Raw genomic sequence first — 17500 nt, forward strand, 5'->3', positions numbered from 1 at the left:
GAAGAGAACATCAACAGACGAGATTAACACTATCCCTGTTTGATCAGCTGCAAATCTGTATATCCACAAAGGCAAAAATATTCGAGAGCGCGTAAAAGTGCAAACATTCCATCATTTGTCATTAGCACGAGCTCCAATAACGCTTCCAAAATATTTGTAAATATGCAAGTTTCATACGAAAGCCAGGCCCAATGCCCATAGGTATATTAATACAAAATAGAAAATATAATTGTGATTGATTCAACTTTATATAAAACAACTGATCTTATATCTTTCTTGTGAGCTAATAACTATAAAATTTAAAGCTAATAATTTAATAGTGTTTAACTTAGTGTCTTTCCAACCGTTATCCCTACATTAAAGGGTCGGTTGCCTGATGCGTCCTCTCCAATGCCTTCGATCAAAGGAATCCTCTTCCACCAAAGCTCTTCTCTCCATATCCTCCTTCACCTTATCTCGGTATATAATTCTCTGCCAACCTTTTGATCTTCTCTTAACAGATTCCTCCAGAGCCCTCCTCACTCCCTCCCTAACATCCATTTTAACACATGCCCACACCATCTTAGTCGTGACACTCTTGGTAAGCTTTACAACACCTGCCATTCTTCCTATTTCATAATTTTCCAATCTTTCAAACAAATATATTCTCATAATTCACCTCAGTATTCTCTTCTCTGTTCTCTCAAGTTTTTGCTTCCTCTTTCCGCCTTAAAGCCCAAGTTTCTGATCCATACATCAACACTGGTGTTATTACTGTGCAATAGATCTCGACTTTTACCTCGATTGGCATTTTCCTATCACATACCACTTTCCCCATGCTGCTTTGGTCCAATTCTCAACCTCAGCCTCGCATCCTCCCTCCTGATTTATAGGAGGTCCCAAATATCTAAATTGTTCTACCTGTTTTTTAACTGCTAACTGCTCCTCTACTTTCATGTATGACTGCCCTGTCCCTACCATCCTTACTGCTAACCATAGCTTCCGTCTTATCCACGTTTACCCTCAAATCACCCCTTTCCAAAGTCTCTAGCCACTCTACCACCCTTCTCTGTAATTCTTTTCATCCTCAGCACTAATCACCAAATCATCTGCATATAGTAACTCCAACAACTCTTCACTTTTGATCCCTTCACTTAACACATCCAAGCCTAACATAAATAAAAGCGGGCTTAATGCTTATCCCTAATGTAATCCAACACTAATTTCAAAGGTTTCTGTTTCACCGAAAGCAGTTATTACTCTTGTCTTTGTTCTTTTGTAAATCATCTCTACCATTTTCACCAACTTCTCCGGGACTTTCCTCTTCCTCAAGCACCAAAACATCACTTCTCTTGGTAACCTGTCATAAGCCTTCTCTAAATCTACAAAAGCAAAGAAGAGCTTCTGGTTTCCCTCTAGTCTCTTTTCCTGTAACTGCCGTTCTATGAAGATGGCATCCACAGTCCCTCTCCTCCTCATGAATCCATACGGCTGTTTCCTAATCTTTTTTCAATCTCTCATCTAGTACCCTCTCTAACACTTTCAAACTATGCTCTGTTAATCTAATTCCCCTGTGGTTACTGCATCCCATCATGATGTCACCTTTCTGCTTAAATTGGCGCGATACTCTGTAACTGATCCCGGCCGAGATTATCCGTTAAAAATCAGACTTGTTTGTCTTTTTATTTTGTAAACAACTAAGGCTACGGCTTATTATCAAGAGATTTACAAAAGCTATCTAAAGCCTAAAATATACTCAATTAATTTTTCCATTTTCAGCGCATCTTAAATATATCAACAATTACGATAAAAAATCTAGTTCTTGGAATAGTAATATTCTTTAATATTATACTAACCACAAAAACCTGCAAGCATTTTAATAGAATGTTTACAATAGTATAATCAATTACTCAGTTGGAAAGTGTCTACTAAATATCTGAATATCAACTGAAATAATTATTATTCAGATATAGTTTATAGTGAACGTTGAGCTCGACAACACTACACCTTATAACGACGATGACACAAGGAGATATTTCTCAAATCGATACAATATTGATCGAATGAGACCAGCCTGAATAATAGCAACTTAATATTGAACGCTTTTTAAAGAAATATTTGTTAACACGTGCCCTCTTTTCTCTCTCTACCTCTCTCACCATAAAACTCGCCCTTTTCCGTCAAATTCCCCGAGAGATCTTGATTTCTCTTCCTGTCTCCCCTTTCCTCTCTCTTCTCCTCTATCCCTCAAATCCGTCTCCTGTATATATAAGCCTAAAAAGGTAATCCCTCCCCGCTATGCAACTAGTGAACTTTATACTCCCTTCTATATTAGGTTTATCCCTTAAGGAAGTTTCCCCTTATTCCGGCTCCCTAACTCCACCTCGTTTAGAGTACCCCCTAACCCCATTGCTCCCTCATGTCACTTCCCCTTTTTTCCCCTCCTCACCCTCACTCCCCCCCTCCCATTTCCCCTCGGCCTAAGCAACAGGGATCACATCGCCATCAGAAAGACATCAGTAGGGAGCCCCCAGAGCTCACAATCTTATATCTCTACAGAAGTTGAGATCACGTGTATTACGGATGCGTGTCTCTGACTCGAGGAACAGCTGGCGAAACATCGTTTTAGGAACTAGATAGGATAAAAAAGAAAAAAAAAACCTGTGAAATGTTGAGAGAAACGTAAAGGTGAGAATCATGTCTTAGGATGCTGCCTTAAGACGTAGTAAGGAAGAACATGGACAGATTTTACTCGAAAAAAAATACGTATCCTAGAATATTTGCAATTGTGAATACAGTATATGTTAAGTAAAAAAAATATTCATGTAAATATGTTATGGTGTACTGTATATTAATATTATGAATAGTAAGAATTGTGAATGTATATTTTCTAATGAAAGAAAAAAAATTTGATAGTTGCTATGTGATGCATATATAGTAAGATACAGATGTGATCTAAACGTTGAATAATTAAATAATTATTGTATTGGTAAAAGTAACTTGGAAAAAATAGTCATCACCAATGAGAAAAATCGACAAGGCTATGCCATCGGCCAATTACATATAATGAAGCAAAATACTTATTCTCTCTATTCCCTTACCGTCTCATTTTCACACATATTAACAGACACAAAAGAGAAAAGTACTTGATTAATGGCCTTCCCCTGAGAGGATGAGAGGTATCTCGTTAAAGCCCTTCTATTCTGTGTTCATAATACTGTATACATTTTGATGGAGAACTGCTCAACTGCATTTGTTATCTCTCTCTCTCTCTCTCTCTCTCTCTCTCTCTCTCTCTCTCTCTCTCTCTCTCTCCTTCAACGCAGTTAACTAGCAATCCATTAATTATCGCACTAGTCAGGTCAAGAAGGGCATATAAGAGATTTTTAAAGAAACGTCCACACTATTTCTTCCTCGTCCCAAGGAGGAAACTTGTGCAATTGATCACGTTACCATTTAGAGAGAGAGAGAGAGAGAGAGAGAGAGAGAGAGAGAGAGAGAGAGAGAGAGAGAGAGAAGCAGTGTTAAGACGCCAGCGGTGTGTCCGGAACTAACAAGGAGGGCGTCATTAACCACAGCTTCCGTCATTCTCCTTCAAGCCTCGGGTCTGAAAGGGGGTTTGCACTTGTAGGTACACACAAGCATCACATAATGGTCCCTCATGACCTATAATAAACCAACTGTACATAATGACAGACCTTCCCCATACAATACAACGTCAAATTGAAAGTACACTAACACTGGATTTCACTGACACTAGATTTAATACTTTACAAATATGAAAGATCAATCGCAAATTTGGAGTTAAGCGATTCATTAGTTTAATCACACTTAATTAGTACAAATAGACAACGCTCATAAGTATGTGTCAATTCACAAAAGGAATTTAAAACTGGATAGAAAGCAAATTGAAGGATTGGCACATTCATAAGAAGGAAATGTACCGTGGCACTTGCACTCGAAAGCAAGAAGGCACTCCAAAACCAATCACCAATTTATAAATTACAATACCATATATACTCTTCAAGAGATTCACCATGCCTAGATGTTATTTGTCGAAACTCTGATATCATTACCAAATTTGTGTCAGAACGGAATAATCACCATTCTATTCTTACTTATCGCGTTAATGAAGTATTCTGTGAAGCATTGGTATTTTTCTATCAAAAATACATTTATATTTGATTTCATGGGTACTAAAACAAAAATTGTAATCAAAACAAAGGAACAATTGCAAAGATGACGTTGTAACAATAAAAAGAAAAGTAAAGTATAAAAAGTACTGGTGAAAAGCTTAAGGGTAATTACATCAAAAGCGAAATAAAACAGATATTTTTCAGAGCAGACTGATTTTGTTTAACAGTCATAATATTCAATCTGTATACCTTCAATAAAAGCATCGGATTCATAAAAATAACGCAGAAATTAAAGATCTCAATCAATAGCAATTGAGAGATAAACGAATTCTATAAAAAAACGCCAAAATTTAAGACCTGAATCAATAGCAAAGAGAAAAAACGAATTCCGTGATATTTATAGAATCTTTGTTATTTGCTTTTGCAAGCAGAAAGCGAAAAATAATGTAAAATGAAAGATTCCATAAAAACGGTGATACATTAATCGGAGCTGCATTAAATAACTCGCCTTCGTCAGAACATAATAAAATTAAAACTCTAAATAGAGGCACATATAAATGTCCATTTTAAAAAGAAAGTAGACGGAAATGACACGAATAAATCCTACCCTAAAAGTGTGCAATACTCTTTCTTTTTTATTCTAAATTTCCGATCTCTCTCCCCAACCTCTATATCCCTTTTGAAAAATAAAGGAAAATATCACAAATATTACTAAACAAACAGCGAGTGTCGTTCCGTTACACACTAACCTAGATATTAGTTCCGAACTCACTGCAGCAAGGAACAACTCGTTAAAATAGCAGAAGAAAGAAAGCCCTGCCGTCGAGTGCAGATAAAAGCGACCTTCCCTGGTGGTTTCCCCCCAACGCTACAACACCGCACTCTATACCCGGACACAAATTAACCGGCTATGAAAAGAACAAATAAAATGCGAATGAGCCAACCACACGCAACTAGACGAAAGCCACCTGGTGCACGTACGTCAATCCACCTTCGCAATAAAAACTACCTTCAAGTTCCACCTTCCAACATTTTATCCACCCATGCCCTTGGCAGCGTTGCGGCTGACACCTATTTCCAGTTCATTTTACAATATTACGAATCTGGTTCCATTTTATTCTACTTTTATACGTTTGATTATCATGAGGCTCAATACTACACAGTACTCAATTATTATCCTTATTATTATTATTACTATCCAAGCTACAACCCTAGTTGGAAAAGCAAGATGCTATAAGCCCAGGGGCTCCAACAGGGAAAAATAGCCCAGTGAGGAAAGGAAATAAATAAATGAAGAGAACAAATTAACAATAAATCATTCTAAAAAAAGTAATAACGTCAAAACAGACATGTCACATATAAATTATTAACAAGAAGTTTTATTCCAGCTGTGACCAAGTTGTGGAATGATCTTCCTAATCGGGTAGTTGAAGCAGTAGAACTTTAAAAGTTCAAACTCGTAGCAAATGTTTTTATGTTGAACAGGCTTACAAACAAGTCCTTTTACAGTTTGTATATCAAATATCTGTATTAATGTTGTTGAGGTTTTCAAAATATTTTATTTTAATTTTCATTACTTCTTATTTCCTTTCCTCATTGGGCTATTTTTCCCTGTTGGAGCCCTTGGACTTATAATAACTTGCTTTTGCAACTAGGGTTGTAGCTTGCTAGTAATAATAATAATAATAATAATAATAATAATAATAATAATAATTATAATAATAATAATAATAATAATAATAATAATAAAGGAAATTGGAAATCCTCATCATCAAAGAAAACCTTTGAATTATAACTAATGATGTATCAATAACAGAAAGAACATAAAAGTAGATGAATTGGAGATAGCCGTGCTTGGAAAGCCTGAAAACTAATCTTAAAAACAGTAACCCATACGATCCAACAATGGTATATCTAAAAGATTATCCAATTCAGAATATCCATTGTAATAAGGAAGTAAGGTAATAAGAGGGAATGGAGAAATATAAGTTCAACTTTCTGTAATTCCTGAAATAAGAAAAGGGCCGCAAGAAGTTAACAGTATTACTTACCTTTAGGATAAACTACCACTTTCTTTAATATTAATCTAATATCCAATAGAATACTATATTTGGGATTTAAGAATATAAAAATTCGATCGGCTAAACAGAAAAACACACCAAACTTGAAGGTTCTATTACTTTATTCCTGTATGGCAATATAGTAAAGGAAATAAATATTTTTTCTTTCTTAATTTAACATCCCAAAAACAAAGCTCTGTTGACTGAAAAGTAATTATCCTTGAGTGCCAGTTATTGAAATGTATTAGAAAAAATAATGTAGACAAATGAGCAAGTCGAGACCAATTTTAATGACTTCCTGCATACCGTACAAGGGCGTAGGTTTTAAGCAGAAAACTTAAACTTTACATTTCGTTGTCTAATATTTTTTTTCTGAAAAGTACGAAACGCTTTTCACATTATCGTTAAAACAAAGCATATAACCTAAATGCGATCACCGTCTTTTATGAAAAGACCCAGATTTTTACTAGAAAGGAGAACAAAGAAAATTATTGACATCAAAAGAAAGTTTATACCGTAAGTCTGAAAACCAAACGCTTACTAAAACAACCATGACTTAAATACACGAGACAAACTGAAAACACAGACAAAGGAAAGGAAGTCTAGGGACGACCCATTCATATCATAATGATACTCACCTTTTTTAACAGGTTGCTGTTCAGACGTCGGAGTGCCTTGGCGAGGACGGCCGGGTATGACCTCCTCCACGACGAGGGCAGGCACGGCAGTATAATAATTGGTCACGATGCCCGGGGCACCGCTCACACTCTTATTACAAAACAGAAGGGAGGAAGCAGAGGAGACATCGTTGGAGACGCAGTCCCTCACCTCCTCCAGCGTGGAGTAGATGGCTTCGTCTAAGTCCTGCTCGGCCTCGTCCCCATCCACCGTTGCATACACGTCTTCTTCTTCTTCAACTTCATCCTGCTGATGGAATCAAAACATTTCTTTTACATTTTGTTTACATTTTCTTACTTCTACATTCTCCAAAGTTCGTTTGGAGGCATAGCGAAAGCTAAGTTCTGATATCAATTAGAATCCACTTATTCACTAACTTTAGTTTAAGGTTTAAAGGTCACTCTTGAATGGCAAAGTCAAGGGACAGTGACAGTGTCCTAGTTGAGGCATAACGATGGTTAATTTCTGTTACCAATAAGAAATCACTTATTCACTGACTTTAGTTTAAGGTTTAAAGGTCGCTCATGAAAGGCAGCGGCAAGGGACAATGGCAGTATTCTGGTAGAATAATGCCTTAGAGACTGACCAAACAGGTATATACTGTACATATGATCAGGGCCCAAGGACACTTTCCACCCAAGTTAGGACCATTGAAGGAAAAGCAATGACTGCTAATGACTTATCAGGTAGACCTATAGGTTCCCCAAAGTTTGATGAGGTTGAAAACACTACGAGAAACTATCGCACTTGAGCCGGGCTCGAACCCTAACCCGGCCGATCATCAGAGAGGGATGTTTATAATAGACCACCGCATTATGCACATACTATAAATTAAAATCTACCTGTCCCAAGCATAGATTATTTTCCTAGTGTGCCCATTCAATTAATTAATCACCTACATATCAATATTTGCTCACATACTCCGAACTATTCAATTACAAAAGCCAGTGTAATTAATATCTTAAACAAATAACACCAAGGTATGATTCAGAAAACTTCAATATTTCATATATCCTATTTTGATCTATTAAAAAAAGGGACAGTAATTGGTGGATATTGATGTTTACGATCAATGTAAGTGAAGCTGAGCTGATGTATGCACCAACGTAACTATATAAATCTACGACTACTGATGATCCATGACTTTTCATAAGTTTCTTCTTATTAAAGGTTTAATGAAAATATATACTTGACCAAAGAAAATACTGATATATTGAGACAGTAATGATGTGTGTAAGCTATATAAACATTGATATATATACATACATATATATATATATATATATATATATATATAAAATATATATAAATATATACATATATAAATATATAATACATATATATAAATATATAAATACATAAATATATATATATATAATATATATAAAAATATTTATATATATATATACATATATAATATATATAAATATATATATATAATATATATGTAAATATATTTATATATACATATATATAATATATATATACACATATATATACATATATATAAATATATACACAGAGGGGCATATAGACACACATTCGTGCACGAATACATATATACACACAAACACACAGAAGAAAATAGATGATTTTATATATTTCATCTTATTCTCGTGAAATTAGATAATAAACGTCAAAGCATATACAGATAAAATGGGGAATGAAACTCCTTAAAAATATAGCATACGTCATTGTCTTTCTTTTCCCACACACTTTTTTCTTCACTTTCTGTTTTTACTTATTTGTATTCCGAAAAGACGAGTAGACAAGTAGAACCACATAACTAGTAATTATCCTTACCTGAGACGGCTGTGGAGTGGGCGCTGGAGGGCGCGATACGTATGGAAGGGCGTCGTCGTGGGTGTGATCAGTGCTGAGAGGAGAGAGGGAGACGAGGCGGGGAGCGGGGTCACTGCTGCGACGCTTGAACAGTCGCATCCTGAGTCCTCCGCGAAGCCTGTTCACAAAGGAAGGGGGAAATCCTATAAAAAAGAAGGCTCTTTGGGCTGAAAAATGAGGCAAAATCCAACTTGTATAATTACAGACAAAATAAGCGTGTAACTTCAATGAAAATTAAACAGCACACACCTATATTTACAACAACAACAATAAATGCACGACAAAGGCTATATATACAACAACACTATCAACAACAAGTGCAGAACATAGGCCTCATTAATCTTATCTGGGGTTTGGACACTTTTCATCACCATGCTGGCTATTGCTGATAGGTAATGGTGGGAGACTTTAGTTTGATAGCTCACAACAAACCAACTTAGTATGGGTGGCTCTGAATAGTACAGCTTTGCTGATCCTGGCAATATACAAACCCTTTCACCACGCTAAGGTATCCCCACTCAGAAAAGAATATATATATATATATATATATATATATATATATATATATATATATATATATACATATATATATATATATATGTGTGTGTGTGTGTGTGTGTGTGTATGTATAAATGAATGGATATATTCATCGATATATGTATGCTGGTATGACAATGGGTGATGGTATGACAATGCAACAATCTCCAATAGATTTGGTAGATTTGAGAACAAAGCCCTCAGAAGGATATTGGGAGTTGAATGGCATGACAGGATTAGAAATGAAACTAAGAGAGAGATTATTCGAATACCATATGTGGATGAGATCATGATGAGGGGTAGATGGGGATGGTTTGGGAATGCTCTTCACATTCCCCAAGAGAGATTAGTTCACCAAACGTTCATCTGGGCTCCACAAGGCACTAGAAGAGTTGAAAGACCCAGGCCTACATGGCTGAGGACTATGAAGCGCGAATGAGATGATGATGAATGGAGAAGTATTGAATTAAAAGCTAAAGATAGAGACGACTGGCGAAATCTAACCGAGGCCCTTTGCGTGAATAGACGTAGGAGGAGATGATGGTGATATATATATGCCTGTGTGTACGTTCATTCCTATAGTAAAATTGGTAAATTATCAACTTTTCAAATTATCAGACAATATACAGTATAGCCTACGAGCAAATTATCAGACAATATACTATACAGTATAGTCTACGCACAAATCATCAGACAATATACTAGCCTACGCGCAAGCCTTAACAAAGGCCTAGTAACAAAGAACTTTATTCTCTAAAACATGTGACAAACACGATTGTGATTTTACCCAATAACAATAATAAACGTCACAACGACTCTCTTTTACAATCTTAAAAAGAGGAATCACACCTAAAATCAAGTGAAGATCAGCTCCCTTAAAGAAATCTCTGCGATTACGTAGATAAGGCAATGATTGCAGCAATTTTCGATGCTACATTTGTTCCAGTAGACTTTATAATGTGTGTGTAAAATGTAAACCAAGTAAAATTTCTTAAATACAAATACACATTGTCTTAGGCTTATAATGTATTAAGATGGGGGAACAGAAAAGATATATGGTTAAGTTTTCCCAGTTACTATTAATACTAAGCTAAAACCCAAGGGCTCCAATAGGGAAAATAGTCCAGTGAGGAAAGGAAATGAGAAAACAAATAGAAAAGTGTGCCTGAGTGTACCCTCAAGCGAGAGAACTTTAACCCAAGATAGTGCAAGACCTTGGTACAGAGTCTATGACACTTCCCAAGACTAGATAACAATGGTTTGGTTTTGGAGTCCTCCTCCTACAGAAGCTAAAGAGTTTCTTATATCCTTACCTAATGTAAAGTAACCTCAGGAACAATGACAAGTTAATCAATCTTGATAAATATCTTTTATTAGCACCGAACCCACTTTTTGCATATAACAACCAAATCAAAATAATTGAAAATATTTTGTTTACATGTGTACTTCATAATTACTGCGATGGGTGAGTCATGGAGATGTTGGTTTCAGATTACAATTGCACAATGCTTCAAAATGAACACGTAAACTGCCTATCATTTTTAAAGATGTCTACGAATACATCAAAAACTAAAGATTCAGATATCAATCTACCGTTTCCAATTCCAATTCTTATCTCCATTCAATTACAAACTCTAGCAATTGATAGTGAGTGTAATCACTGCTAAGCTGCGTAATGTCCTTAATCATAAACAAAGACTACCAGGCTTGTCCTTGACTACTGTTATTTCGGTCATATTATAAACTCAATAATCATTTATATTTTTTTTTCTTTTTGCTAATAACTAAACATCCTTCATTATCTCCAATCACTTTTCTCATAATCAAGTTCATATACGAGTAACCGACATAAACCGCGAAACTATGAGTGTGACTCTTATATTTCATCCTTCAAAGGTTTAACTTGAGACTGTGTGTAATTATTCAATATACGAGTAAAATAGGAAAGAATATCGGCTTAGAGGTTTAAAATGTAACCTCCTATAGAATATTTAATTTCTAGGAAATCCACAAAGTGCAATCACTCAGGAGTCCATGGTACACCTAGCTTCTCAAAAGTGTACCCTATCACACCCATACTTCGCGGCTAGTAACCAAAGTTAGTGTAGGCAGAGATGGCAGAGATAAGTAACCAAACAAACGGTGTAGGAAGAGATGGCAGAGAGGGTGGGCGGGACTTAACATAGTAACTCGCTCCTCAATAATGCTACTGGGGCAGCCAATGCATTCAACCAAACATGCCTTAGGGAGGGTTATACTGCCAAAATATAAGAAAGTCCCTCAGATTGGCAGTGACAAACACCGATAGGTAAACAAGAGTGCGAAGAACTCCTGGGTGCACTTCTTCAGAGCGAGGTGTACCAGAAATTCATGTATCCAACTGTACATACTAAAGCGCAATCCAGAGTGAAAAATCGTCTAGTCCTTGTACTTATCCCACAAAAATTAAATAATCTCAAAAAGTGGGGGAAAGTTCACAAAAAATCATCGTTATACGATAATCCGTTATCGAAATATTTTAATAAGAACATTTGAAAACATTACCTATTCCCAACTGATTGGAAGTAATAATTATTTCAGAAGTCATATAAACACGAAATTTTAGACAGAACGTTTTTGCAAGGAGAAGAATAATTATCCCGAGTAAGCGCATTATCCAGGGACTCATTTCCAGACTTCAGATTAATCGTGAAGTTGTGTTCCTAAGACCAACAAATAGGAGCCTTCGTCTTGGTTCGTCTTTCAGCAAGAATGAAAAGGACATCTCCCAGAGAAAGACAGAGAAAGAGAGAGAGAAAGAGAGAATGGATTCTCCTGGAACTATTCTGGACAGAGACAAAAAGGAGACAAAATAGCGTCCATTTCCGGCAAAGGACGGATCCAATTCATTGTTGAAGAGCGTTCCAATAAGAGGATTATCATGCGCCAACAGAAATGTTCAGTATTAAACCAGTAAGTTTTAATGGTCCTACTGTTCAACTTGTTAACATGCAAGCGACATGGAAAAGAGTTTATCAAATTTCATTCGGCATTTTTTTCCTGCTCTTTTTACCCGTCACGGCGTACTTTTAGTTGAAATGGTTGTCAGTATAAAGGACAATGCTATAATCCTCTACAATTTATCTTTCCTGAGTGCACAAATCATTCCCTGTCCAGTAAGTGCAACAAAATTTTTATCAAATTTTTCCCCTTGTAAATGGGAAGAGAAGTAAGGGTGATAAAGCAGGGCCGAATAAATGATAACATTACATAAATGGAAATCCTTTACGCTACAAACTAGGTATGATGAAAGGGAATAACATTATTATGATCAGCTTATCTCCCTCGAGAGAGAGAGAGAGAGAGAGAGAGAGAGAGAGAGAGAGAGAGAGAGAGAGAGAGAGAGAGAGAGAGAGAGATAAATGTTATGTAACATTATATAAATGGAAATACTTGAGGCTATAAACAATGTATGATAAAAGGTAATAAAAGGAATGACATTCTTGTTTGAGAGAGAGAGAGAGAGAGAGAGAGAGAGAGAGAGAGAGAGAGAGAGAGAGAGAGAGAGAGAGAGAGTTACCCCTTGTAATGACAAACCTGGTTTATAAGAATAAAATGTTAAAAGAAAAGATGAAAACGCTTCACATACAATATGAATAACATCAAAACTTTACTATTTACCCAACAAAGATACGTTGTTAGAAGAATGATGAAGAATAATGAGATATTGATAATAATAAATAACACATTTCTAATCAACTGGTACTTTAATGAAAAGCGTCGGGAGTATAACGACAGGTCAACAGGCGTGAAAATGCAATTTTGAATTTACTAGAATAACAAGGGATAAATATAAAACGTTTGAAGAGAAAACAAAAAGCTTATGATTAGAAAATAAACCCAATTATCAAGCAGTACAGGCAAAGTTTTTATTCTCGTATTTTATCGTTATTCTATGACACCGGAAATCTTAATTTGCTTAATTTTATCACAAAGCTATTTTTTATCGTTCGATGATCCCCTATAAAACAACAATAAAACAGCACAACACGATGCTTATCTTCATCAGACGAGATGAACTTGTCACCATAAAAGGGATTATATTAACAGGTTCTTTACTTCATACGCCCTTTCGAAGGGCATTTTCCCCCAAGCTTATCTTCCAAGGGACAAGTCATCCCGTGGCCTTAAATAAATGTAAGCATAAGGTTATACCTAGGTATATATATTTGAGGGAACAATTTTCCGCTTTACACCTTGTTTTACATGATAATTCAATAGGAAGCTTAGCATGAGGAAATAATACTCCAAATTACGCAATTATAACAAAATTAATGTAATTGATTAAAAGCTTTTGATGAAAAAAACATTGATTTAGGGTGAAGACTTTATTCAAATTAAAAGAAATTAGTAAAGCAATTCTAGATCATTTGACTGAACAACAGACCTTAAATTTTGTGTTATGCATATAAATGTCAATAAAATTACTACAAAATTAACAATTTACTTGAATTTATATGTTAATCATCTTGCAAATTCTATATTAAGAGCAGTACGATTATCAAATAAAATTTCATTGATGTTGACACCGAAGGATGATTAAACCAGTATAAAGTTATACAATACTTCCAAGGAGAGAGACTTAAGTCCTATATTTCAATGTCATACATTTCTTTCCTTCCAAAATTACGCAGAGAAGAAAAAAGAAACCATAGAAATAAAAAAAAATAAGAACAAAAGTAAAGCATCATTGTACTTATTTACTATACACACATGTATATAGGGGTTCGTCTTACCCTGAGGTCGTGAGGGCGTTGGCCTAATTTGCGTGTGCGGTGGTGGAGGTGGAAGCAGAGGAATATATGGCTAGAGGGTGAGTTAGGATCCGTGAGGTCACCATGTTTCACGGGGCACACCTCCCCACCAGGGCTCACTCACGCCCTTATAAAGAACCGAATTACCCGTCCCAAAATTACCTTCGACGGGAGAGAAAGGTGACAGCGTTTGCTCTTTACACACTTCTATACATTTAACCTGCAAAGGAGAAACTTTGTTAGGTTCCTTTGTAATGGCATCCAGCACTGATATACAAATAATCATTCTAAAACTTACTTATTTACTAAAATGCATTTCATTTTACACACTACTATACATTCAACCTGCAAAATAGAAATTCTTTGTAATGACATCCAGCACTGATATACATACATTCCAAATTTTAACTATTCTCATCAACAAAATGAAAAAAAAGGAAAAAAAAAATCACAAACTTTTGAAATATAACATTAACAAACGAGGTTTGACAAAGAATACAATAAAACTCATGTTCCCAACAAAGATCCCTTTCAAAAGGCATCGTTTGCGTGTGCGTGGCCTATGTACTGTATATGACCCAATAAATCCTGACTGAATAATGAGACCAACTGCCATTTCCGGATTATATAAACCCAAAGGTGGAGACAACACAATTGCCACTGAATAAAGCAGGATCACTTTTACATTCTTATATATACTAGAGTATCCGAACCGTAAAAAATTACGTCTAAATATTTAGATATACACAAGGGCGCGAGCAAGCTCGCGCACATGCACACTGATTCAACCCTTCCCACACCCACCCTTTTACTAACTAAAACCCACCAGGGTATGACTATTCCTCTCCCCCTGAGCGTGACATGAAATAAATTTTATATATATATATATATATATATATATATATATATATATATATATATATATATGTATATATATATATATATATTATATATATATATATATATATATATATATATATATATATATATATATATATATACATATAGTCAAACACTTGCTCTTTATCATATAGATGAAATTTGTGATAACACCACAACTAGATACCAAATTATCCTTTACAGATCTCTTGTGGTTATAATTACAGACATAGACTCGTATCTTGATTTTTAGAAACATGTAACCCAAGGCAGAAGGGCCCAGAAAATTACCAAAAAGTTTACTAAACGTCTCGACTTAAGAGGATTCATATCAATATGCAAAGTATATGCAATTGTTTCATAGAACATCAATATCATATCGTATCAAAAATATATATAATCTCTCCATCAATGATAAAAATCTTACCACTACATTGGATAGCTCTTGGACATGTGTACATATTTATGAACGTACTGTATAAGCGTATAAAAGACATACACTCAGAAAAGAGGAAATTTTAGATCGCATATATGACTCAAAATATGAAAAATAAAAAACAAAATTCAAAGCCTGCATACAGACCATAAAAAAAAACGTTTACAAACACACACACAGAAGGCATTGAAAAGACGAGCGAAGAGCGAAAAATAAAAACGTGTAAAATGGTAAATAAATAGAAAAGGAAAAATACGAAACTTTTCAAACCCCGCCTCTATCATCTTCCGTAGCGATGTTCCCTTGCACCTAGAACCCACCCCCCACCCCAAATCCCTGAACTTTCCTTCCCTTAAAGCCTTGCTGGTTGCTGAGGGGGATTTGGAAAATATCTATATTGACAGAGGCATGTTTGGGATGTCACATCACGGCCTGCGACATTAGAGACAGTTATTCCCTTTATTGGTGCCATATACTGGCGAGGGGATGAAACGAGGGAAAACAAAGATGGCCGAAAAGGGGAGATAGAGGATATTGTGACGGACACAAGGCATCCGGAGATTACGGTGCGGGAAGGGAGCAAGAGGAGTAAATGAAAGGATGAAGTGAGAGAGAGGCACATAATAAGCGCGAAAAAGCAATGTTGATAAACCCAGGGACTGAAGGCAAGAAACTCCCCTACTCAACACACACAAAAACGCTTCATGTGCCGTTAAAGGTACAGAGGTCTTTGGCCACGTATGGGGATTTGGGTAGAAGGACCTCGAGAGGGGCTGAACATGGCCCTGCAGAGATCAACTCTTACGTGAATATTTTCTTCGTTAAAGCAATATGGAGAAATGCAACAATAACGAAAAATTTCTATACGAATCTTTGCAGAGAGTAGCATGAATATCAACGTAGACTCTCACACATTGTGAAGCATAACTCATCCGTGATTCAGCTGTCCTTCTCCACGACTTGGGGAATAACAAATTTAAAGATGACAAAATACGGAGACTTTCTCCTCGCGTGTGAGAGCCCCTTCGCCAAAATATCCACAACAACCATCAGAGCGTAAAGAATATAAACAAACTTGAACGTACGACACGCTCGCTATACCTGGTGGTTTCTCCCCTCCCCCCTCCCTACAAACTCATGCTAACTTACACACTGATATGCACACACACAAACATGCATACATCCAATTCTCTCTACCTGTCAAGATAGCGTCAACGTTAAAAATTGTGTAATTCAACTGTCACAAACAAGTAAAAACAAATGAGAAACGGATGAAAAACGTTATCGCGCCTGTCAACAGAACCCATACATTTTTCCCACCGACATGAATTACCAAAGGGAAAACATTTCGTTGGAGATGAAAAAGAAGGGAACAAAGAAATAAAGGAAGAAATATCACAGGTTTCGGGAAAAAAATTTCAGGTTGGGATAAGAACAAAACAATACTTTTACCCTTTTCTTTTGTGATTATAAGATTTAATGCAAGTTAAAAGTCTCACAGATAACCCCTCATCAAGGAATTGTCTGGATATTTTAACCTTTTCATATTACAGATTATGAGTGAAATATTTTCGATTCTTTAAAAAATTATTCTTAAAACATCACTTGAAGAAACAAATACTATACAATACGTTACATAATAGAAGTAACAGAATGACACATTTTAAAGAGGCCAAGGTATTGTAAATAAAAAAAAAATGACGTAGTATCTTGAGGGTTTATCTAAAGAACGTCCATTTTGAAACTTAAAACCTGCAATTTTCCAACACATCTTTCCAGCACATGAAGAAGTTGGGTGTATCCCAGTCATTTTTTACGTCTTTCTCATTACCCAGAGTAAATGTACGGAAAAGGTCTCCACTTCTTTCCATACGGCCAATTAACAAAATTAAACCCCATAACAGATCATTAAGCGAAGCATAGTACTCTCCACGCAAATGAAATATGAATCCTGTCGGAAGGAGGAACATTACAGAAATACACCAAGGTAAATAAAAACACATAGTTAGAAGTATGTTAAGATTATGTTTTGACAGTCAATATCTTAAATAATATCGCTCGTTTGTGACAACGTCGTCATAACTCAAAAATAGCTATTTTTCAGGATAGCCATTTTAATCAATGAAAACACTATCATATTAATATATGTCGTTAGGAAAT

The 17500-nt window shown here is 35.7% G+C and overlaps 1 protein-coding gene across 4 annotated transcripts in view; it reads right to left on the reverse strand.

Annotated features, from left to right (window-relative positions):
• The window catches only part of LOC137634315 (uncharacterized), a 220250-nt gene that overhangs the window by 121733 nt on the left and 81017 nt on the right, over positions 1 to 17500 (reverse strand). For 2 of the 4 annotated variants that reach the window (XM_068366678.1, XM_068366679.1), the window contains exons 2-4: positions 14008 to 14245; positions 8657 to 8813; positions 6814 to 7102 (exon numbers count right to left, since the gene is read on the reverse strand). In XM_068366678.1, the coding sequence (XP_068222779.1) occupies positions 6814 to 7102; positions 8657 to 8794 (427 nt within the window). In that variant the 5' untranslated portion in view covers positions 8795 to 8813; positions 14008 to 14245. The remainder of the gene's footprint in view (positions 1 to 6813; positions 7103 to 8656; positions 8814 to 14007; positions 14246 to 17500) is intronic. The other 2 variants (XM_068366681.1, XM_068366680.1) reach the window with 2 other exon arrangements.

This window comes from Palaemon carinicauda, chromosome 44, assembly GCF_036898095.1.
Source record: "Palaemon carinicauda isolate YSFRI2023 chromosome 44, ASM3689809v2, whole genome shotgun sequence".
Lineage (NCBI taxonomy): Eukaryota > Metazoa > Arthropoda > Malacostraca > Decapoda > Palaemonidae > Palaemon > Palaemon carinicauda.